General features: G+C 45.7%; 1 protein-coding gene across 1 annotated transcript; it reads left to right on the forward strand.

Moving 5' to 3' along the window:
* Positions 1–222: 222 nt before the first annotated feature.
* On the forward strand, positions 223–23,161 carry bsh (brain-specific homeobox). The gene is made up of 3 exons (XM_065454061.2): positions 223–643; positions 15,224–15,420; positions 22,252–23,161. The coding sequence occupies exons 1-3, from the start codon at positions 223–225 to the stop codon at positions 22,438–22,440; spliced, it is 807 nt and encodes a 268-aa protein (XP_065310133.2). The 3' UTR covers positions 22,441–23,161.
* Positions 23,162–24,783: the final 1,622 nt, after the last annotated feature.

The raw sequence follows: 24,783 nt of genomic DNA on the forward strand, positions 1-24,783 counted from the left end.
ACAACGGGGCCAACGCCGAGCGCGCTCTCCCGACTCCTTCCCTCAGCTGCTGTGCGTCTCTTTTTTTTTTTCGCCGGCCAAAACGTGTTGAAAACAGAACGGCGGCGCACGAGTTGAATTCGCTTCAGCGACGGCGGATGCTTCGTCATGCGGGCGCCCGATCAGCGGAGCGACGCGCGGCAGTGATCGACGTGAGAACGTTTCCCTTCCTCGTGGCGGGCGATGCGTTTCCCGGAGTCGTCGGCGGCGACGACGACGACTGCGAACGCTGAGAGGACGGATACGATGATGAGCGCGTTCTACCGCAAGGCCGTAGCCGTCGGCGAGGAGGACGGCGAGGCTGCGAGCGGCTACCGACAGAAGATGTCACCGCGCCGTTCGTTCATGATCGCGGACATTCTGACGGCGCCGCCGGGCACTCCGCTTGTCGACTCCCCGCTCTGCCTGGGCCCGTCTCCCATGCACGTCCGGGCGTCGGCGATGGCAGCTGCCTCGCAGGGCGGCGCGGCGACCGGACCGGCGTGCCTGCAGACGCCGCCGCTGGGCCCCATGTACTCTCAGGGGTCGGCTGTGGCCGCGTTCCTGCCGGCCGCCCACTTCATCGGCAAGTCCATCGAGCAAGGATCCTTCCTTCTGTCGCCAGGTAGGCCTACGCGTCGTGCAGCGCTTCAGGGAGCGCATGAAACATGCGACAGAAGTTGAACACTGCAGGGACCGCACCGTATTTAAAGAAAATGTGCTATTACGCTAGAATTGCTTGTAGAAGAGCAGGTGGCTGACTATCGTGATGTCCGACGTGCTATTATCGAAGGCGGTCGCCCAGTGTCAAACGACACTTGTGAACAAACCGCTTTGTGAATTCGATCACGTGTCTTTGGAAAATCCCTTTTGGGGGATAACAGTTTCAGTACGAGCTGATTGCCACAGACATGACTCCCGTCGCTCCGATGAGGTGTCGCGATGAGAATTGCGTCGCGCGAAATGATAGCAACCCCAGAGCGCCGACCATAATATATGAGATCATGAAACGGCGTAAGGAAATTGGCTACATGTAGAGCTGTCACAAAGGCGTGCATGCAGGCCATGTCAGAGTTTCTTTTTAAGGTGAAAGCCTCAAGTGGCTTGTTGCAATGGCTCATACCCGGAAAAAGCGGCGTCTAGCCCACTGGTGCAAAAAAAAAAGAAATCAGTGATTAAAAAAGTACCATTGTCGGGAATGCCTCATACCCTCATAAGCAAGCAGATATGCAATGGCTGAATACGAAAGAAAGAAAGAAAGAAAGAAAGAAAGAAAGAAAGAAAGAAAGAAAGAAAGAAAGAAAGAAAGAAAGAAAGAAAGAAAGAAAGAAAGAAAGAAAGAAAGAATTAGAAAGAAAGAAAGAAAGAAAGAACCTTTAGGTAGTTCATTAGGTGTTCGCGTGTGTCGTTGAGGAGGTCGACCACAGCGCCAAACGTTTGCTTCACACTGCGGCTCGTTAAGTCTTGCAACTAAGTCTGACCCCTCCGATCGTATAACTTAATGCATTACCACGTGTAAAGCAGGCTTTCGCCTTCGTGTGTTACAGGAGTGTAACATGCTGCCGAAGTTTTTTTTACAGAAAGCAGTGCTCGTGAGACTCGTATAAAAGAACGCCGTTTGCCAAAGATTCAGGAAGAGTATACCTAAATGGTAGGATCACTGCATGAAGAGGTTAAATAACAGAGATAGAAAAAGGCATTTAATATTTGAAAAAAAAAGAACAAGCGTTACATACGTTTAAAGGCTGCACCAGTGGTTTTTCCGGCGAGGTGCCTAGATTAGGTTAGTTAAAGTGAAGTGAAAGCTAAAATGATGCAATCGCAGGGCTGATCACAGTTTCGTTGTACCTGCTATACTCATTTCTCGCTCTATTAATGGGGAGCGTATAGTACAAGTAACATACTTACTAAAGGATACGAGAAAAAAAAGCTTTTAATCAATGCCCAGTTTGATGCTATGTGATGAAACGGTTCGGGACAAGTTAAGTTGTATCCGACTAATTGTACGTGCCACCAATTGTACCGTAATATCTATAGCTTGATTTGTTTTACTTATCTTGGAAACTATTTGAACTGACTTAAACGGTATATTTTTCCACACTTCAATATTACTAAGAACAGAGGAAGCGAATGATTTTTCGAAAAAGTTGCATGCCTTCAATCACGTCCCCTTCCCTTCGTATACCTTATACTAACTGAATTTCTCGCTGTAACGAACGTGAACTACTCGGCTATAAACAGTGTTCACGCCAAACTCCCCTGATTGCCAAGAGTCTATCTTGATCTGCTGTGTACAAAAGAAACATTTTTGTTAATCAACAATAGCAACTGTATTTAAGGACGGACAAAGAACAAGAAACAACTTTCCCGTTATGACGAGTTCTTTTGCGAACTTGTATTTCTAATAGTAGAGAAAAAGCATAGTTGGCCGTATAATCATCGTCACTATTCCGCGCGCATCCACACAACTGTATGCCGGTGCTTCTATAGCGCTGCCGGACTTGAGCATGCAGTCAGTGCACGTGACACACTGAATCCGCTCCTGCAGGTGTACGATGAGACGTGCGAACATAATGTGCTACTAGAAAAACTGGATATGCTAGTTGGATGCTAGTTGGATGCTAGAATATGATAAAAAGGATGGATATGCTAGTTGGCAATGCATTATTAGAAAGACTTAGAGTGTTATAAACACACAGGACGTTCTTTTTCTACGTCCTGTGTGTTTATAACACACTAAGTGTTTCTAATAATGCATTACCAACTAGCATATCCATCCTTTTGCAACATAACGTGCATCTCAGAAGTTGAGAGACATCATTCATCCTTCTTCCTATACACTTATCAAGCTTCAGTGGAAAGCTGAACGTCGGCGGTCAGCTAATAAATGGGTATCGAATCTGCGTGCGTGGCATGCAAATTAACATCACCATTTGAAGTTTCTTATGCAGCCTGCTTTCTTTCGGTTGTTAATTTTGCCATTATATTTTGTAGAGCGACATCCCAAAGTGCGTACGAACTATTTGCCCAAATATTGTTTTTTGCTCTCTCTCTCTCTTTTTCTCTCTCCATGTTTTTCTTTTCTTTTTTTTCTATTTTTCTTTTTTTTTGCTTAAAGGAAAAAAATATGTAAAAGCAGGATTGTCTTTCTGATTGTTTGAGCGCTGACAAAAAAAGCCTGTCATTATGTGCAACAGTGCGCGCATGTGGTGGTGTGCGCAGTCCGTCGCTGGAGAGACCGGCGCTGTCGCCGTTTCGATTATATACACTGGAAGCGACGCCTATATTTGTGCATGGCACTGCATGGAGACAATAATTTCAGTCACGTGATGAAAACCTAACCGAATATTTACTAGTTTATATATAGCGCTTTCAACAAGTCCTAATAGCTCATTTGCATATTGTGGCGGAGACGAACAAAGGTATAACATAAAGTACGAAGCACCACAATATAGCTTGCTTACCCCGAAAAAAAAAAAAAACTGCAGGTAGAGAAAGAAATCAAGGGTTGGCGATGTTCGAAGGCCGTGACTTTTGCCACCGTCCATCAGTCAGAATGCGGCATAATGTGTGAGCTCGTCATCATTTTAATGGGTACCCCCTTTGCCTCATTTCTACAAAACCGAACCGCGGTGAATACTATACATCATAATGTATCTCGTTAATTGAAACTATGAAGGGTAATGACGTCGCGCGTTGGCAGCTCACGCTTAAAAATAACAACATCGAGGCAGAGACAAACGAGGAAAGACACACACAGCACTGACTTCCAACAACTTTATTAATAAAGCGAAGACCGCGTATATATACAGTGTGGAGGCATGTGCAGAAACAGGGGCAGCTATATAAAAACAGTCATGTCGGTGACTAGGATAAACAAATCACTTGTCACGTGTTGATAAAGCGCGAAGCACATGGGCACACAATATTAAGCCTTGCACATGCGTCACACGTATTATCTAAACATGGCAAGTGATTTGTTTTGTCTAGTCATCGATATGACAGTTCCTATAGCTGCCTGTCTGGGTATGCCTCTGGCACTGTATACAGGGTGTCCCAGCTAACTTTAGCCAGAGTTTAAAAATATGCGAATGCAGCTGGACAGAACCAAGGTCATGTTTACCGTCGCTTGGAGATACTCAAATTCTTTTTGTCATTGCGCCTAATAAGATAACTAGCCTTATTTATTAATCAACTTTCATCTTATCATAATATTTGAGAAGTTGATTTATTAGTACTAATTATCTCATTAGGCGACATGAAAAAAATCATTTCACTAACTCCAAGAGGCGGTAAACAGCATTACCTTGGTTATGTCCCGCTATACGTGGCATTCGCATATTTTTAAACTCTCGCTAAAGTTAGCTGGGACACCTTGCATACACATGATCTTCGCTTCGGCAATAAAGTTGTTGGAAATCAGCGCTGTGTGTGTCTTCCTCCGTTTGTCCCTGTCTCTCACGCTGTTCTTAAACGTTAGATTAAACGTTAGTTAAATAGATATATCGGTATGATTTAGCCACAAAGACAACGCAACTATTGAGAAACTGCATCATAGAAACAGATGAATCAGTTGTATCGTAATCGGACCAATCAGTTTGCAACAGTCTACAGTTGGAGAACTTTGGCTTCTGCGTTTCACTACGTCGTGCTTGAGCACATGAGTTATAAGCAGTGGTACTTTTGGTACCACTGCTTAGTAGTATGGTAGCAGTGGTAGTAGTAGCACAGTGGTTATAAGCACCATTATAAGCAGTGGTACTCTTGATCAATGCTCACGTTAACTATCTATTAAAAACAATCATAACCATGCGTCAGTGACGAAACGGCACAGCAGCGGAATAGTTTCAAGGGCGCTTTCTCTTGTAGTTTTGTAAAGTGAATGAGAACGGCAGCCGTAATGATGTTCTCACAACGACTGTAAACGTCAATATTTTTTCCTGTAAGTGCACTTTGTCACGGAGCTCTGTATGTATAAGGAAGCCTGCTACCAGGAGCAGTTTGTAAGTAAGACAAAAGTATTTTACAGTCTGGGTAGGCTAATATATAATAATGAGATAGCGAAACTATCGGACGTACTGTACAGATTCGCACGTTAACCAAATGCGCAGCACAAACTGTCTCTCGGAAGTTTTACAGAGGACATTCCAAGATGCAACACCGACGATGTTAGTAAGTACATCGACCTCGGAGGTATGGTCGTCATTCAAGTCGGTCAACATGGCTGCATTTGTCAGCCGATATTTTAACTATATATGCCTATGCTTTCAACAACACAGGAAAAATAAAAAGCAAACAAAACAATTGCGCAGTGACTGGGAGCTCGTGGCACATTATCTGAATAGGTGCTAAACCGTTGTTTGATGCGCACATACATTGAACAATCTTGCCGTTCTTTTCAACTAACGTCCTAAATTACGGTGATGGCATACTCGACTGCGGGAAGTGGATCCCGGCGCATAATATTTCCTGCAAGCTGCTTACTATTCCTTTTATATTATTGTAATCCACAACACGCTAATCATCAACACTGCATGATTCATCGTAGTTAATACATTACCACCACTTCCATGGATTCATGAGAGAAAAAGATATAAATGCCTTCATTTCAACCAGCCTAGACATTTTTGTCTTCAGTGCAAATAACTACAGACAACATACTTCCCAAAATTGATTAGGGCTTCAAAGTTAGCCACTTTATCAGTTGGGAACACGTTATATACGTACTATAATGAGGCTAAATGACTAACACTCTGTTTGCAGCCTGACAGAAGTCTATACACGGGCAGCGTTGTGCTCCGGTAGCAAATGCGCATTTCGCGACCGGCCGCTAGGGGAACTTACGATCGCGGCTCAATGTCAGGAGCCACACATGGAGGAAAGCGGGGAGGTAGCGCGGGATGGGGGAGGGGCGGCTTCGACTCCGCCAACAAGTGCGTACTTTGCGCGGCCGCCAACAGTGCCAACAAGGACGCCAACAGTGCGTACTTTGTGCGCGCTGTGTTCTCGCCGCTCCTGCGTCGAAGCGATAGACCGCACGAAGGGCACTTCGCTCGCTGCTGCTGCCGCTCTTCCTCACACCAGCGTTTTGACAGCGAGTGTCCGCGCTCATCGGGTGTGATGTGCTCATGTTTGCTTGTGCGCGCTGACACCATGCTTGTTAAATGAGTTAGTAAGCGAGTGTTGCCAAGTTTATACGGCCGATAAAACTACCACCCTTACTTCGTATAGCTGTTTGCTAATTTGCTATCGCAATCGATGCTTCACTTCGCCTTTCGGGCGAAACTGCGACTTTTTATGCCACACAAGCAATTCGCAAACTACTTAACAGGTAAACAAATAAGGCGTTTGCTAAGCACGGGACACAGCACTTGTGTACTTTATATTGATATGTGTACAGTACTTAGAATCTTTCGTCAATTTTAAGAAACGATTTCATATTGCTGGTCATGAAAACAGGGTAATAATAATAATAATAATAATAATAATAATAATAATAATAATAATAATAATAATAATAATAATAATAATAATAATAATAAAAATAATAATAATAATAACCTATACTACGTTTTCCTTGCACTGTATAGATGAATTATTGCACTGCCCAACTGCCACACTCTCGACGGAGAGCAGCAGTATTTAAAATAAATAAATTAATAAATAACAAAATTATGGAGTTCCATGTATGCTATACTTATACGTACATGCCTTCACTGAAGGAGTCACCGGGATCGTAAAGCAATATTAACTTTCTGGTTAAAAAAAGTCTGGGTATACACCTCGTTTATCATATTTTATTACCATGGCATGGAAACGAATCTGAAACGTTGTGTTCAACGAAAGACTAACGACAACGTGTTCTATGAGATTACCGCCACCTACATAGTTTGCTTGCACGTGCCGTAAAAGAACTCGTACCGAATCGCAACCCACAGCTTTCGCCGCGAAGGTGAACGTAAGCTGTAGGTATAAATCGACTGACGTAGGCGCAGTGTTGTGCATGATATACTATATAGGGTGCGCGTTGCCGGCAGTATTCCAACATGGCGACCGCGACGTCATCAGCGCTAACCAATGCCCACTTAAAGAGTTGTGGATCGAGGATAAAGACTACACTGCGCAGAGGGAAACTGTGAAATAGCCTTATAGTATGCTAGGCAGGGCGAGTCCTATAGATAGTAGACGGTTGTGCAATATGAAGTATAAGCATTCGGATGGTGTCCGCAGTGGTGGCTCATGCAGTGCGGCGGCTATACGGCGCTCTGCTGCCGCAAACGAAGTCTCAGGTTCGATTCGTGGCCGCATTCCGACGGTGGCGGAATGCTAAACGCTCGTGTGCTATGCTTTGTGAGCGCACGTCAAGGGACATCTAGAAGTCGTCGAAATCAACCCGAATCCACCTGCATACATCGTCTTGCAGCGAGGAGGTTTTTTTCTTCTTTCCTTCTTTTCTTTTATTAGGATGGGGAAGGGGGCAGGATTTGTTGAAAGGCATATGAGGGATAAAAAAAAACATCAAACATAAGCTTGTAACTCTGCGTCATACAGGAACTGTAGCATTTGTTTTCTACTTCAGCCTGTTTATGAAACTGCGTCAATAAATATGCACAATAAATGTAGTAAGAAGCGCACTGATCCACACACCCTTCCAGATTGATGTCAGCTATTGGCCAATAGCAACCGCGTTTGGGAATCTGATATATTACGAAATTAAACGTCCAGGAAAGAGTGAGGAGCAGGTTTCTGTTCAAAAGGGAGCGTTTGAGAAAAAGGTGACTTCGCGCTCCGCTTGCGGTCTCCACGCGCCACGCACAACCGCAAAATTTGGCTGAGCTGCTCACAGCAGCGTATGCTATCAGCGGACTGTGTTTTTGCACCAAGCCTGAGGGGTGGTTCAGGACCAGTTTAAGTATGATCACCTGTATTTCAGAGCACAGCCAAAAAATGCAGGTGCCGAGCATTCAACGTTGCCACAAGGAGTCTGGCGATTGGGGCACGTTCATTGTTGTCTTTTTTCAAGCCCCAAAGCCCAGGTAACGGAGGGCGTATAAGCGTCATCTCCAGCCCGAAGCTTCCAAAGAGATACTTTCTGCGCCCACGGGTAAGGTTACAGGGAAGGAAGCACACAGACAGGGGGGAATGAAGGCGCCTGTGTTCCGTCGGAGATTAGATTTCAGTGTTGGGTTGAGAGCGCGAAGATCCGACGAAAGGGATAAAGGCGTATCAGATGAGGCAAGTGATGGAGCCAGTTGTTCTGCCATGTGGTTGTAGAGTTCGCGGATTTCTTGACAGGTCTGTGGTGTTTTCGTAACTTGTTTGAGGTGCTTCACTGCACTAAGGGAGCCAATGTAAATGTGCACATGTTATGATCTAGTGCACAATACGGATGGGCTCGACAGCATAGTGCATGGCTTGCAATTCAAGTACTAGAAAAAAAATTTGAAATGCGAAATGCGAACAAAAACGCGAAATGCGGAGGTTGTAGGTTCGGTTTCCACCTGCGGCAAGTTGTTTTTTCATCCACTTTAATTTCCATGAATTTATCGTTTCTTTATTTCATTTTTTAAGCACAAGTAATTTACCCTATGTTGTCTTTGGTGTCAGTGTTTGTTGGCTTCTCATGATATGGCTAATAAAAATCGGCCCCCCCTTTCTTCTCGTTTAAGTACTAGAACAAGTTACATAGGAATGTTAAACGTCGTAACTATGATTTTAACTTTTATTGTTACTGTTTCTTTTTTTTGTCATAATGAGCGTTATCAAGCAATGAATATTTTAACCCGTAAGTATATGTGAATCACGTCGCACAAAAAGAGCAATCAAAAACTTTTTTCATTCTGAAGAAATTTTCAAAAGAATGATGATGTGTGGTGTTTTACGGCGCAAGGGCCAGGTAAATTTTCAAAAGAAAGCGCCAGTTTTCAAATATTCCGTTTTTCTTTTTACCATGAAGTGCTTCTGAAGATCGCCTGTGGCAGGTAACACAATTCCAGTCCTTGAGATGAATTACTCGAAGAGGCAGACATTACGTGCACGAGAAGTTCAAATGCATATTCGACAAATTAGCAAACTTGCACTAATTAATGCAAAAATAATCAATTAAGGGCACTTATTGCAACTTGCGATCTGTAGCAGGTGAGCTCAGATTCTGAGGATAACTACAGCTTCTGGATATTCATTCCCCAGTTGTGCGACAAAATGCATTAGCGTTCCAGATGTTTTGGGCGTCTATACATGAAAAGGCATTTCGTTAGAAAATGAAAGTAAGTGGAAGAACAGTTTTCTTACCTCAATTTTGACGTCGCGTATCTCGAAACAATTGCCGCGATACATGGGACAGGCATACATGCGAAATACGTATAGTATACACGGGACAACATGACAACATGGAGAAAAAGGAGGTTGATTTGTATACCACATATCGTACAGTATATATAACGTAAGATCGGCACTTGGTTTACAGACCATCACCACTAGTACCCTTCGTCACAGCTTTAGGAAAATGTGCAAATTTACACTGACTTACTTGGTGCCGTAAGGCACCTCAAACAAGCATAATTAACGAGCAGTGTTAACTATAATGGTGCTAGATTAAGCAGTTGTGCAAAAATGTGAGCTGCCGCATACAGTGCGGCGCCCTTCCGGAAAAAAGCTTCTCAATTGACTCAGCGCAGCATCCGTCACAGTGGTAGCAGGAGTGCCGAAGCATTTGTGGCCGAGTAACCTTAATCGTGATTATTTGACGCCGCAGACCCGCCGTGGTATATATAGCCCAGTGGCTATGGCGGTGCGCTGCTGATCTCGAGGTAAGGGGTTCGATCCCCACCGCGGCGCGTGCCTACGACCTGATGGGAGCGGAATTCAAGAGCGCTTGTGCGCCCTGCACGTTAAAAATCCCCAGGTGGTCCAAATTTATTCCCGAGCCGGCCACTATACGGCGTGCCTCATAATCACATCGCGGTAATTACGCCGACAAACTGCGGAATTCGATTCCGATTCCACGCGGCCGCTGTATTTTGCCACGCTCCTGAATTGTTCGTATCTGCCCGTGCGCTCCGAAAACTATGTATGTATGTATGTATGTATGTATGTATGTATGTATGTATGTATGTATGTATGTATGTATGTATGTATGTATGTATGTATGTATGTATGTATGTATGTATGTATGTATGTATGTATGTATGTATGTATGTATGTATGTATGTATGTATGTATGTATGTATGTATGTATGTATGTATGTATGTATGTATGTATGTATGTATGTATGCACCATCGCTTCGCATTTCTTCGGAGGTTGGATGGATGGATGGATGCGAAACTTTAATAAGGTCCTGAGGTACGCGACTCAGCGCGCTGCGGGCCGCTCCCACGTTGGGACAGCCAGGCCTTCTGACATGGCGTAAATTCAATCCGTTATTCGAAACCAATTTTCACTCCTCATGGCTAAGTTTGATTCGAACATTTCACCGGCCGAACGAGGCGTCGGTGACTCAAGCTTGTACACCCGTCGTTGCTATTTGCCCTCTCGCTTGTTCGGCGCGCTTCTGGTTCGAACCGAGCACAGGCTGATTCGTGGTTTAGTCGAGCGTGCCAGAGCAGCACGCAATCTCGCTCCCATCCTCAAAAGGCGAGGAGGACAACGATGCTACACGACTCGTAATCAATGATAAAACTGCTACGGGTAACACTAAGCCCACAGTTTTTTTTTAAATAAAAGTATGCAGTGTGTGATGATTATGACCTACTCCAATGTTAATATTTACGCAGTCGCCACGTTTGTCCACAACAACCATCCCCCCCCCCCAAAAAAAAAGAAAAAGAAGGTAGTGTAAAGATATACGCTACAGTTCGGTATTTTTTTAAAGAGCCAGTTGCCCAAATAATGGTACACAGTTGAATACATACGAGAGAATACAGAACTATAGCATAGCAATAAGAAAAAAAAAGGAAGAAATCGCAATACACTTAGAGGAGAAACTAAATGTCAGATATTTACGCCAAATGTAAACAAATAACTACATAACAGCAACAGAGTGGATACGGTTGTGCAAATTATGTCAAAAAAGTGTACATGCATAATTGCAGAGTAAGAGGAAGTCGAAATACAGCCATAGGGGAAACTAATATGTCTTTACAGAAGCGGAATCAGAGTCAGAGTCAGTGGGACGTGCAGGTTTCGATTGCCGGTATACTGAGCACTGGTAAGGTGGTGAGGAAGTCACTCAGCTTTAAATTGCGTTTGAACGAGCACGGTCATACAAGGTGCTAAGCAAGATCGACAAGGCTTCGCCATGTTGTTTGAGACTCCGCGATATAAGTGCATACGATATTGTGGAGACTATATATGCGGGAAATCGCAAGCCCCTGCAATATACTTGGCTGAAACCTGATTGACGCCAGCTACAAGAATTTCATGCATAAATATGATGTTGGATGTTGTGTATGAATACGTTTGACATAAATGATTGCGGATGGCGCTCTTGGGCAAAAATACGAGCACAGATATCGCAGGATAGAGAAGCGCGCGCACGCACGCACGCACGCACGCACACACACACACACGCACGCACACGCATATCTTGCGACGGTCCATGGACAGTCGTAATATATATATATATATATATATATATATATATATATATATATATATATATATATATATATATATATATATATATATATATATATATATATATATATATATATATATATATATATATATATATATATATATATATATATACACACATATATCATCCGGCATATCTAAAATATATACCGGATGATATATACGCGGGAAAACGCAGTTATCATTAAGCTTAGCGCAGCATGCATGCACAGATTAAAAATCAATCTTTTTTTTTTTTCAGGAACACCGCAGCAGCGGCGGTCCCAGATGGATCGATTAATTGGTCATTATAATAGCAAATCGAAGCCAGTCAGAGTGTGAAGTATATCTATTTGCTTGAAATCGACCACCAACAGTTTTCAATAATACCCACGCAAAATGTTTGACTAAATGCACTGCATGCTCTGCCAATTACCCGTTTTCTTCGACTATTCTTTACTAAAGTTTCTTCTTCTTCTTCGAAGTAGTAAATGTCGAGAGAAGCAAGCAAGCAAAAAAAAAGAAAAAAAAACTAGCAAGCATGCGTGAAGAAACTTATAACTGTGAAATGAGCACACCTACACCTGCCACACCGGCCACTTGTCGGCGTGATATGTGACCACGAGTAAACGCCATGAAAAAAAAATTAATAAAGAAATAGTCTATACCGTTGCAATTTTTAATGTATACATTAACGACAAAGGATGCTAATGAAGGAAACACTATATCAGGAACGAATAACCTGACAAATGCATGGGTTTATTGCATGAAGCGGCGGTCCCATACATTCAGCCAATTCGATATCGCATCGTTAACAAATATTAAGCCTATACAGAGTTGCTTTAGTGGGAAATCGGGTCTGCGGAAATCTGCAAGGATTAAGAGGAAGTTTAATGAAAGAGAAAAGTGTCGTTCACTCGAGGAGTAGAGCAAGATCTCCAAAGAAAACCCGATACGGTGTTCTCAGGAAGAAAGCTTCGCAGTTGAAGAAAAATTGTCCTGATCCAGGGATCGAACCCGCATTCATTGCCCCTGCGCTTCAGTTGTCGACTATTTCGAGAACAGTATTCGCCCGGGCTGATAGATGACGCACAATGCAAGAAAAGGTTTCCAGCAGCAAACACTGACACGAACAGAAGGGAAACGGCACATATCGCTGGTGTGACGTTCACCTCTGCTGTCCGTAAGTGTTCCTGCTGGAAACATTTTTTTTCTGGCGATTAATTCGGCCTCCATCTTCGATCCAATAGCCCCTGATTAGCTCGGGCGGTAGAGCGACTACCCTTCAAAGGAATTGGTTTCGGAATCCCCGAACCAGGACGTACACCCGCCGTGGTTGCTCAGTGGCTATGGTGTTGGGCTGCTGAGCGCGAGGTCGCGGGATCTAATCCCGGCCATGGCGGCCGCATTTCGATGGGGGTGAAATGCGAAAACACCCGTGGTGCTTAGATCTAGGTGCACGTTAAAGAACCCCAGGTGATCGAAATTTCCGAAGTCCTCCACTATACGGCGCGCCTCATAATCAGAAAGTGGTTTTGGCACGTACAACCCCATAATTTAATTTTAATTAACTTTTCTCTAACGCGACACTTTCTTTGCTGCTCTCGGTTGGTCGACAATTTTTTTCCCCTACCGGAGTTTTTTTTTCTTTATAATGCGAGGGTAAATGCCTCAGGGCATACAGGGGTATGGGATGGGGGTGAATAAGGATGATTAAATGAATGAAAAAAGATTTGCTGACTTAATGAAGTCCAAGAGGGATCGATAATGCGGTCCCTGCACTGTAAAATAATTTACACCCTTAAAAGTGAAAAAGCGTGTAAATGTGTTTATAACTGACACCCTTATGGTGTCATTTATAAAACGGACACCCGAAGGGTGTGAGTTATAGACACATTTACACCCTTTTTCACATTTAAAGGTGTAAATTATTTTACAGTGCATGCGTCCAAGCAGCGTACTCGCTCGGATCGCCCTATCGGAGTTACTTTAGCTATATATGAATCACTCAGCGCCTATAGCATTCGTTGCCCATACGCGTTCCAAATACCACGGCGTTTAGTGCGCGGAACTGGAACCCTGTTCGATCAGGAAGCTGCCACACACACACGACGACTTGGCGCGGCGGGTGCAAACGCGGAAGCTCCCGCGAGGCCCGTCTGTACGTTACGCCCGGAGGATCTAGGCCTCTTTCGCTAGCGCGTGCGCGTTTTTTCTCTCTCTTTTTTTCGAAGGCATCGCGGCGTAAACGGGAGCGCCGGCAACACAAATAGCGGCAACGGCTTTCCGCGGCGGCGCTCGTGATGTCATTAAGGGGAACGGGCTAAGAAGCGTCTAATTACCGAGTCCGACCGCCCCGTCCTCTTCCCCGAATCTCCCCAATGCGACGGTCGCTTTCTTGCCCCTTGCTGCGTCGTCGTCGTCCCAGGGCACACGCGCGCCGAGCTAATGAATGGCGCCACTGCGACTCTATACGCTTCTGCTTCAGGCGGGCGCCCCCTATAGTGTGTAGGCTGCTCCCGCTACATTCTTCGACCGATTGCCGCCGGCCCTCGTCAGAGCTTCTGTTCGCACACCGCGCCTCTCTTTCATCCGCCGAGACCAGCAACGACCATCATCAGCATCATGAAAAGTGACGAGCATAACGTTATCAGACAGGAAGAAGACAGCATTGGGGATTAGAAAGAAAAGGTATAGCAGCTTCGCCCGAAAGGCGAAGCATCGATTGCGATACCAAATTAGCGGGCAGCTGTAACAAGTAAGGGCAGTAGCTTTATCGACCGTATAAGCTTGTAAACATTCGCTTACTGACTGAATTAACAAGCATGGTGTCACGCGCGCATAAGCAAACATTAACAGATCACACTCGATGAGCGCGGACACTCGCTGTCAAAACGCTAGTGTGAGCAAGCGTGACAACAGCAGCGAGCGAAGTGACCTTCGATTATGGTGGTCAATTGCACTGCATGCATGGAATAGTGCACACACTTGTTCACGACACCGATGAGCAGGCCACGATGTAAAAGCTCTCACGAACACTCGCCTTTTATGCTGGAAAGCCATGCTGCATGATCTTGCCGTTCACCATCTTAAAGTTTTCTCCCGGTCACTTAAGTGGGTGACCACGGGGCCATGCAGGCCCAATGCCCTGTACTAGAGAAGGCACATACGAGCAAGCGTAGATGTGAATAAAGGGAAAATCAGACATCCACCCATTCGTAGCAATTGCTACAAAGGAAACCCATACGGTTTCCTCGAAAGAAAAGCCTCATAGTTGAAGAAAAATTCGTCCTGGTCCGGGACTCGAACCCGGGACCACCGCCTTTCCGGGGCAGCCGCTCTACCATCTGAGCTAACCAGGCGGCTAGTAGATGGCAGGGCGAAGTCGAATTTGTCGACAACACGAAGCAAAGGCAAGACGAATTTTTCTTCAACTATGAGGCTTTTCTTTCGAGGAACCCGTATGGGTTTCCTTTATAGCAACTGCTACGAATGGGTGGATGGCTGATTTTCCCTTTATTCATTACTTCTCTCCACCTTGCGGATTTCCGCAGAACTACTACGTCAAGTGTCGACGTCATCATGCGCAGGGCTGGCGTTCCCGGGCCTGTTCGGGGGCCCGGGTGGCTGCGAGCCCGGTTCACGGCCCTGCCGGCGTCGCAAGGCGCGCACCGTGTTCAGCGACCAACAGCTGCACGGACTCGAAAAGCGCTTCGAGGCGCAGCGGTACCTGTCCACTCCGGAGCGCCTCGAGTTGGCCACCGCGCTCAGCCTGTCCGAAACACAGGTAAGTGATTTATTTATTTATTTGTAGTTATTTATTTGTACATACTGCAGCCCCTATATGGGGCTATCGCAGGAGTGGGTTAGACAAAAAAAAATTCATACAAGAAACCAAGTAAACAATAACATTAAAATTCACAAGAAATAAGGCAGATGACACAAATGAAACTCAAAATAGCAGCAACACTGAGAATCAGTACAAAAACGAGAATGAGTAAATACACTGTAAGAACAAGAAAATACATAAAATCAGGTGTGGTTAACTTTTAACAGGAAATCGTGTAATGGCAGTGACCTAATTGTTTTGTTGTAATGGCAGTGACCTAATTTATGTTGCTATTGTCGTTTTGAAACCGGATACATTTGTACTGTATTCCTTCTTTGAAGTTGCCCTTCCCGCTTGGACCAAAAAGGCCTGTAGCATCATGTAAATAAATGAAAATAAATAAATTTACGCATAGATTATGTGCGTTTACTTTCGCGTCATCACTTTGGCAGCCTCTTTGTATACACCTAATAATGGCGGCGTTCACTAAAGTTCACTAAAAGGCGACACTAAATCTACTTAGCATGGCATTCTTTAAAAGCTCTATTTTAGTTCATTTGGCGAAGGAGGGCTTATCACTACAGAGAGAAAAATTAAAGTCAGACGTTTATTTTCCGAATTCGAAATCTCAGCGCCTAACGTCAGCGTCATATACTTCAAGGTGTTTATGTGTTTTCTACTGAATAGGCTCTAGGTATGCAAGAACATTTCTCGATACTTGATAAGTTGAATCCTTAGCTCCCTTGGAACACAATGTATAGTTCTTATTTACCGATTAAAAAACTTACGCACGAATAGACGCTGTCACATTTCATGACATCACAGCGAGCATGGCGTGGTAACTGCAGGGTGAAATTTCCTTTCGTTTTATTGCCAAAGCAATTATATGGATACTCCAGGCGAATTTTTCCCATTGACGTGACGTTCCGTATAAAGTCCAAGTGCGATAAGATAGCGCCACGCGCGCCGTACGCTTGGCTGCGAGAGTGAGCTGAAAAAGATGGTGGCTCGATGTGCGCTGTCTTCCCGTGCACCCAATATTCCAGGTCACGTGATGAAGCGCACGGAAGGGTAGGGGGATGTGAGCGCATGGCAACGTTATTTAGCGTACGCTAGAGGGCGTTTGTGTGTGTGTCAGTGGGGGAGGGGGGGGGGGGCAGGGTCAAGCAGGTTAACGTACGTCATCTCCTTTGGCCCAGCCATGGCTGCGCCCTATCTTGGAGATATAATCTGCGTTGGCTGCGAAGACCGGGCGTGTCGACACAGCTGGTGGCTTCATGTGCACTGTCTTCCTGAGCACCCATAGTGTTGGAGGTTTCGTAATCTAAAATTTCGGAGGTGCGGTGAAGCGAGAGGCAGCACGAATCGATCGCTCCTCGCGGCCAGGGCTCTTCACAACGCCAACGTTCTGACAGCGAGTGTTCGTGGTCGTCCAGTGAGATCTGTTCATGTCTGCCTGTGCGCGCGTGACACCATTCACGGTTAACTTAATTATAAACGAATCTTACTTCGTGTAGATGTCCAATACTTTGCTGTCACTGTAAATGATTCGCCTTCCGAGTGAAAACTGCTTTTTTTTATCTTTCCTAACCTACGACGTCAGCGTTTTGGTATTTGTCATTGTTGACCGGGATCTCTCTTGGAGCCCTCAGGTTGCCCACTTGAAGCAGAGGCTCACAACTGTTGTTCACGTCTTCAAGTTCATCGCCGGCAAAACATGGGGATCGTCAGTGGGCTCCATGCAGTTATATCGAGCACTTTTTATCGGATTCCTACGCTATAGCTCTCCCGTGCTTGCTAAAACATGCAAGTCAAATCTTCGAGAACTTCAGAGCGTGCAAGCACAGGCACCACGTGTTTGCCTAGGCCTTCCGCGGAGCGCCTCAACAGCAGGAACCATAATAATGGCTCAAGACCATCCGATCACGAGTTACATTAGCACCGACACGCTTAGGGCCCATGTTCGTCATGTTTCCAGGATGCAATTAAGCTCTCTTGCTTGCCTGCCAGAACGACGGCCAAAGGCGTCCTTCTCCAACGAGGTCAGCAGCCATCGTTCCTGCCTATCGGGCTTCGCATCCTCAGTACGTTCAACCTCAGCTTTGTGGTGTTTAAAACAACCTCAAGTGCGTCTTACGGTTCCAGGGATAAGAAAGAAGACCGACCTGCCTACCTTGGCCTTGAAGCAAGCAGCTCTGGATTGTTCGCACACTTTCTACTTTGGCCGAGTCCACATATATACGGATGTCTCTTCCACCCAGACCAACTCCACCGGTGCATTGGTTATACCATCGCGATCACTAAGCATCCGAGACAAGATTTCTCACGTGACAACATCGACCGGAGCTTGTTGCCCTCCGAGGTGCCACTACCCATCTTTTGAAAATGAAAAACAAGATCTCTGCACAGCTCTTAACCAGTTAGATAGAAAACTGTTCACCTTGAACAAGATCTTGGGACCTCGCATATCGCAGCTACAAAACGCCTCAAAAGCGCTGCTGCGATATTTGAAAGCTACAGGATTGAGTCAGGGTCGATGATCCGGACTGAGTGACCGAACGACATCCCCAGTGGACTTTCTCTTCTTTGAATCTTTCCGTCACCTTTTCCCTTTCCCCAGTGTAGGGTAGCCAACCGGGCTCAGTCCTGGTTGACCTCCCTACCTGTCATTTATCATTTGCTCTCTCTCTCTCTCTCACAAGCGTAATTTACTAACACTGCTTAACTCAACATTCTTTAGTATGGCTTTATACTGAGAGATCTGACGTGCTTAATTTAGTTCCACACATGCCATTCCACATGCAGTTATTGTGGGTAGAGGCGTGACGCCATTCATAGACAGAGCCAATACTTCTGGGCAGCGAAATCACGCGCAACTTTTTTGCCACAGTCATCCTTTGACGTCTGTGTGGCCTTCAAAGTGGCTTTCAGTACATCAGAACCCATTTAAACCAATATTTATTTTAAGTGGTATCTATAACAGCAGAGATGTCATCTTTGCGCAAATTTAATAACATCGGAAAACCTTCCTCGACCTTTTGTATGGAGTGATCGTAGCATACAGTTTTTCAGTAGGTCCACGGACTATATAACCTCCATGGACCTTGTGCGAAACACGTCAGCCATATAAGCATGGGCATTTCTTTCGTCATTCGTGATATGCGCTACTTCCCACTGCGTGGCTCGTCATCCGTACAGCGCCGCTTTGAAGACCCTCACACATCAGCGCACGTACCGTATATATTTCTGATGCCACATCCCTGAACATTCCTCTAGCAACACCGCATCTTTGTTCAACACCTCACGACGACAGGTTACTTCTAGCGAGGAATAATTACTGACGACCAGTGTTGGGGTAATCGCCGCTTCAGCAATTCACGAGCTTCAGCGTCTCCAGTTGGTTTTATCTCGTAAAACAGCGGCAAAAAGTGCGCGACAGCTCCTTTGAGCTGTTGTTTAAAAGCACGTTTCGTAAGGCATGGAATATTGCAACTGGAAACAGTCTTATAAACATGCCCCGTTATCAAAAAAAAAAAAAACAGAATAGCATTCACTGTACGTCTATACCACTCGACAACGCCCAAAGACCTGAGTGCCATCGCTCACGTCGTACCAGCTACGTGTACACTCTCCTGTTCTCCTATCAGAGCCCACATCCTCTACAAATCAAACAGCGAAAGCGGCGCATAAAACCCAGGACGCTGCAGGCAAAGGCAAGCAGAGGAAACAAGCGGCGCACTCGACCAAGCGCCCCGAACGTGCCTCTGGGGCCGAAGACGAGGACAGCGGCGCGGCGAGGGGCACAGCCGCGTACAAAAGCAGAGAGATCTCCATCGCCGCTCGCGTCCTCTTGCGTGTGCGCGTCCTTGTGCGGGAGGAGCGATACAATGAGTAACATCGCTGCCCATTGTCTCGATCACGAAATCGCTTTTGTCCTCGACGAGCGCCGTAGCTGGCTCGGCCGCGGGCGCAGCGCGCTCGACGCTGCAACGCGCTCTCTGCGCTTGCCTCGTTTTCGAGTTCGTACCTCGCACACCTTTCCCTCTTTTGTCGTTACTCTTCTGCTCCGATTGCAGTGGAAAGGCTGCGTCCGAGCGCCGCTGGAGGTCCGAACGAGCTTCGGCTCTGCAAATTGTGCCTGCAGGCAACAGCGGGCGCCTCTTCCCCACATCGCTGTGGTGCGGGAGAAGGACGGAGGGGTTTAACGGGAGCAAGGGGGAGGGGAGGGGGAGAGACAGCATCGCGACGTGCGCAGCGCCATTTAGTGAACGATGTTTAACCTCGGTGCTCTTTCTTTCTGTTTCACTTTTCTTTCGGTCTTTTTTTAAACCCGAACGGCGGTCGTCCGGCTGTCAATGAGTTTTCAAATCGATGGCGTCATTAGTCGCAATTCAGTCGTTTTGTCCGCGCCACGTCCCAAAAGAACTTTCACCCGACCGGCGTGATTAGAGGGGCACCGCGGACCTTATCGTCACCTGTCTCTTAAGGAGAGCGTTAGGCTTGGCGCGTGCCTTGAGGAAGGAGTTCGGAGAGGAAAATGGCGAGATATAGTTACAAGAACGAGAGTAAATACTGCGTTTTTCTTCATGCTACTCCTGAATTATTTGTACTGGCGGGCTATGTCACTAAAATATACAACGTGAGAAGCTGAGAAACAGAGACACCAAGGAAAACATAGGGGAAATTACTTGTACTTAATAATTGAATTAAGGAAACGATGAATTAATGGCAATGAAAGTGGATGAAAAAGCAACTTGTCACAGGTGGGGAACGATCCCACGTCATCGCATTGCACGTGCGACGCTCTTCCAAATGATAGAGCGTAATGCGAAGACGTGCGATCGTTCCTCACCTGCGGCAAGTTGCTTTTTCATTCACTTTCATTGTAATTAATTTATCGTTTCTTTAATTCAATTAGTAAGTACAAGTAATTTCCCCTGCGTTTTCCTTAGAGTCTGTTTATTGGCTTCTCATGATATGAATCGGCCCTCTCGGTTAGCCCCCTCTCTTCTCGTTCTAAAATAAACAACGCTATACGCAGCGCTATGCAGTATACTTTACGTGCACTCAAATGCAAGAAAGGCAGCCAACGACAAAAGTCGCGATCCGAAGTGTCGAAGTTAGGGTGCCAGTGCCCAACATGTGAAAATACTGCAGGTTAATTCGGCTCATGCAGGAAGCGCAGTACATGCGTCACACATTGACAGCAAATGCGAAAATCGGGTGTATAGGCTGTATCAGGGACACAGCCGCATTGGATCGAGTACGTGAAATGTCGTGTGCATTCTGCAGACGTAACCAAATACACAAGTGATGACTTAACCAAATATACGCAATGACCTAACCAGATACACACAGTGACGTAACAAAATACACAAGTGAAATCTACTTATGCATTACAAAGCTTACATGCCTAACCTACGTTACATAGTGGGGTGTCACGGTCTAGTTTTGCAATTGTGCTCGTGCGCCCCCTATTTGTAGCGGGCCCGTTTACTTTGCAGAGAACGTTTGGGCACTAGGCGTCAAAAAATGACCACCTGCCGGGCCTAATGGTGGCGTCCGAGACAGGCCTGCGTTGCTAGAGCCCGTTGCCCTCGTACTTGGCTCCGGCTCATAAGCTTGCCTCAATCCCCTGCGCTTGCGCTTCCTATCAAGACGCACGCGTTCCGCATTATAGTCAAAGTGGTAGGATATACCTATAGCTGTCTCGCTGTCCGAGTCTCCTCACGCCATTTCTGTGCCATTCGCGTCGAACGCGGAGGGACTATATAGCCGAGCAAGCGCGAAATTTCTCCACATTGCACGCGTGTAGGCCTTATCATTGCCGATGAGCAGTGTTTTTGAGTCTGATAAATTATACTTATTATGACACGGTGAGCTCTCTAAAATCCAACCGTTCCTGCTTGGACGCGCACCGCCGAGCTACGCCTCTCTCAACGCCTCGCGCGAGGCTTAAAGTTGGACTCCGACTGCGTCATGCATGGCACGACAACACCACCATCGGCGCACGCGCGAAATGTATGGACGAGTAATGTCTTCTTTTCTCTGCCCAACAATACCAACGCGGACATAAGCAATAATGTCATGTTATATCGTTGCGTGCGGTTTTAGCAAGCGACCCCCTCTGACCGATTTTAAGAACGTTTCGCGTCAACAATAACAACAAGAAATATTACGTCTATATTGCGTAACAAAAGCTACTGAACAAATGAGCGGGTCAGAACCGCGGACGCGTTCGGTTAGATGGGAGCGGAATGTGAAAGCTCGTGTGTACCAGGTTATACGGGCACAGTAGTATGTTATTTAAAGAACCGAAATTCGTCCGGAGCTCGCCAATACGGTGGCTCTCATAGCCGGTGGGTTGCTCTGGAGCGTCAAAGCTCACAATATATTGAATACATACACCCAAAACAATTAGTCTCTCAGTATTTCATCAAAACATGAAACTGCCTCCTCACGGAAATGAGAAACAAACGTTTCGCTAAGAGGCCTTCACGAAGGCAAATCGTTTTATCGGCACGTTAAGCCCGGGCTGATGCCCTTATCTTTTTTCTTCTTCTTTTTCTGCATCATAGTGTTCGCACGTGCTGTTTGTTTTAGCAATACACTGAACTCGTATCGCTTTGCGTGGCGTTCGACGCAGGTTTTGCCCCCATTCCCTTTTCCCCGGTGTAAAGCAGCTGGTCGAAGAAATTCTATAGCTCGAGCCGACCTCTCTGCTTCTGCTAATCTCTCTCTCTCTCTCTCTCTCTCTCTCTCTCTCTCTCTCTCTCTCTCTCGACGCAGGTTAAAACGTGGTTCCAGAACCGGCGCATGAAGCACAAGAAGCAGATGCGCAAGGTGGGCGAGGACTCTTCGTCAACCACGGCGGCGGCCAGGCACACGCTGACGGACGACTCGAACCCGGGTTCCTGCGGGTCGGACCTGGACGGCGAACTAGACGTCGTCGGAGACGGCAGCGCCGCCCCGCGGTAGGGCGGCCGACTCCTGCAGAGAGGACGGCTGCACTCGGCTGGCAGTCATCTGATGTGTACATACTATGGGCGTATATGCACTGGCCACGGCGACCGTGACAACAACACCAAGCACGGATTCAAGTTGAAAGTGGCGCCTTGTGTACAGAGCTTCCGAAGGATTCACGTTCAGTGGCCTCGCCATGTTTGACGAGTAACGCAGTTTCGAGAAGGGGTCGACGGATGCCACTATAGGTGGTTCGCGAGGGACGTGTTCTCGAATGATCGCTTTCCGGAGCAAAGAAACATTACCGATGAATAGCGAGCTAAGTTGGATTAGTGATTTACGTTGCTGAAATAGTGAAATTCTCTTATAAAAGTAGATATACAAATTATATTGTCACTAGGTTGACTTTCTGCTTAGATGCGGTTGAATATCGCGCATAACATTTTAAAGGAAAACGAACACTTTTGTCCTGAGAGTAGGCCTGGTAAGCCAATAAAGATGAACCTTGACTGGTGACGACGCCAACTGAAGTTTCCACACCATTAGTGACGTCATGAATTTTGACAGAGTCTTCTCGGATACAGGCAATTGTTTTTGGGTAAAGAATTGCATTGTGTTCTTTAAATAAAAAGAAATACACGACCTAGCAAGTTTCGGTAAACTTTTACTCCGCCAGAAAAGCACGATTACGGGAAAGCATACCGGAAGTCTGTGACGTCACGCTGACATCGGTTTCTGGGCGAAATTTGAAAAAAAGAAAAGGTAACTTTGACTCTTATTTTTTTTGAGTAATAAGCTTTCTCGTGCCAAATTAATGAACATGTGGTTCTGAAAAAATCATTTACCAGTATGAAATGATTTGGGATTTATCTCTAATGTATCGCTAACTGTTGCCTCATTAGGAGCCGAGCTCGTCGGCTGGCTAGAGTAACAATTAAGCATCCTCCCCACTTTACCAAGCCAATCAGCGCGCATCACCCCGATATCCTCGAAAGTGGGCGATGAATGATTGTATGGATGTACAGAAAAAAACAAGGAAAATACTGAAGAAATAATAAAGTCAATGTTTCGCCCAGAGTATGCACAACAGGCTTAGCGACAGCTTACATTGATTCCAGAAAACATTCATTGCTCATTTTGTGAACATTCCCCTTGATTTATCTTTGTTTCGTTTCTTGCCTCAACATTGTTTAGCGCGAAGATCCATGAAAGACAGTAAACTGACCACACAGTCGCCTATGAAGTAATGTAATTAAGAATGCCTTAGAGCCTGGCGATTCCTCGAAAATCAGCCTCCCTGTGTCCAAATCGTTAGCAATGCCACATCGCTGGGTTTGATGCGAAGTGAAATGTCGATGGTGTCGAAGAAACTTGAGCGTTTCTCACGAGCCCAATCAAATATTTCCTAAATCGACTGTTTCTGGAAACATCACAAGGAGCAACACGTACATTTAATGGCATTGCACATCAAAGTATTTCATGCAAGGAGCCATGTGAAACGCAACGCTCTTTCTCCGTATGAGGAACCCCTTTTGAAAAGCACGATTAACGCGACTATACCTAACCTCAGAAAGCTCACACACCATCTCCGAAAAAATTTCGTCATAAAAGATTTGTTTAATATTACTAGTAACTTTTGCTGCATTCAATAAACTTTCTGCTGAAATGCAATTGAATAATGTATAATTTAGCAGGGGTTCCACATCAGTAAAAATCCCAAATCGTTGATTATCGTAGTTTGTGGTCATGGACAGCGCACTATTCGTACCAAAAGCAATAATATTTTAGTCGAGTTAGAGTTTTTTAATATAGCAATTAATTAGTAATTGGTTTTTCGAGCTATCTGCAAGTGAAACTTCGCCCCAGCATGCCATAACGATACTGTGGTTCTACGCGTCATGTTTACCACGCCTAAATCAGCCTTTTGAGTCAAAATAACTTTGAGTGGGTCTACTTCATGTATACTTGGCCCGATGAAAGAGCATTCCGAGGTTTCCAATTCAGCGTATTAAATATGATGAGTTGGGCTTCATAGAGACACGAACGAATGGCAATTGAGATAACATAAATTGAGTAGCCCGAGACGACAAGTTATTGAAATGAACGCGACGCGGTCGTGAAATGCGAAATAAATGCCAAAAAAAATGCTTACCGCACGTGAAATAATTTGGGCTCGTGTCGGAGTATTTGCGCAGTTGTGTCTCATTCTTTGCCACCGTCACCGTGATAAACTTGTCTGCACCGAAAATCACTGCCTCTGAGCATGCGCATTGCGAAGTTTCACGCGAATCCTTGGATGCGCGTACGCAGCTCGGTCAGAGGCGCAGTGTTGGTGCGGTACGGACGACGGCCATCGAC

This window comes from Dermacentor albipictus, chromosome 4, assembly GCF_038994185.2.
Source record: "Dermacentor albipictus isolate Rhodes 1998 colony chromosome 4, USDA_Dalb.pri_finalv2, whole genome shotgun sequence".
Lineage (NCBI taxonomy): Eukaryota > Metazoa > Arthropoda > Arachnida > Ixodida > Ixodidae > Dermacentor > Dermacentor albipictus.

Coding starts and splice junctions, on each gene's coding strand:
- bsh (XM_065454061.2), top strand. CDS start 223: ATGCGTTTCCCGGAGTCGTCGGCGGCGACGACGACGACTGCGAACGCT. Junction 644..15,223: donor ATCCTTCCTTCTGTCGCCAG/GTAGGCCTACGC, acceptor CATCATGCGCAG/GGCTGGCGTTCCCGGGCCTG. Junction 15,421..22,251: donor TCAGCCTGTCCGAAACACAG/GTAAGTGATTTA, acceptor CTCTCGACGCAG/GTTAAAACGTGGTTCCAGAA.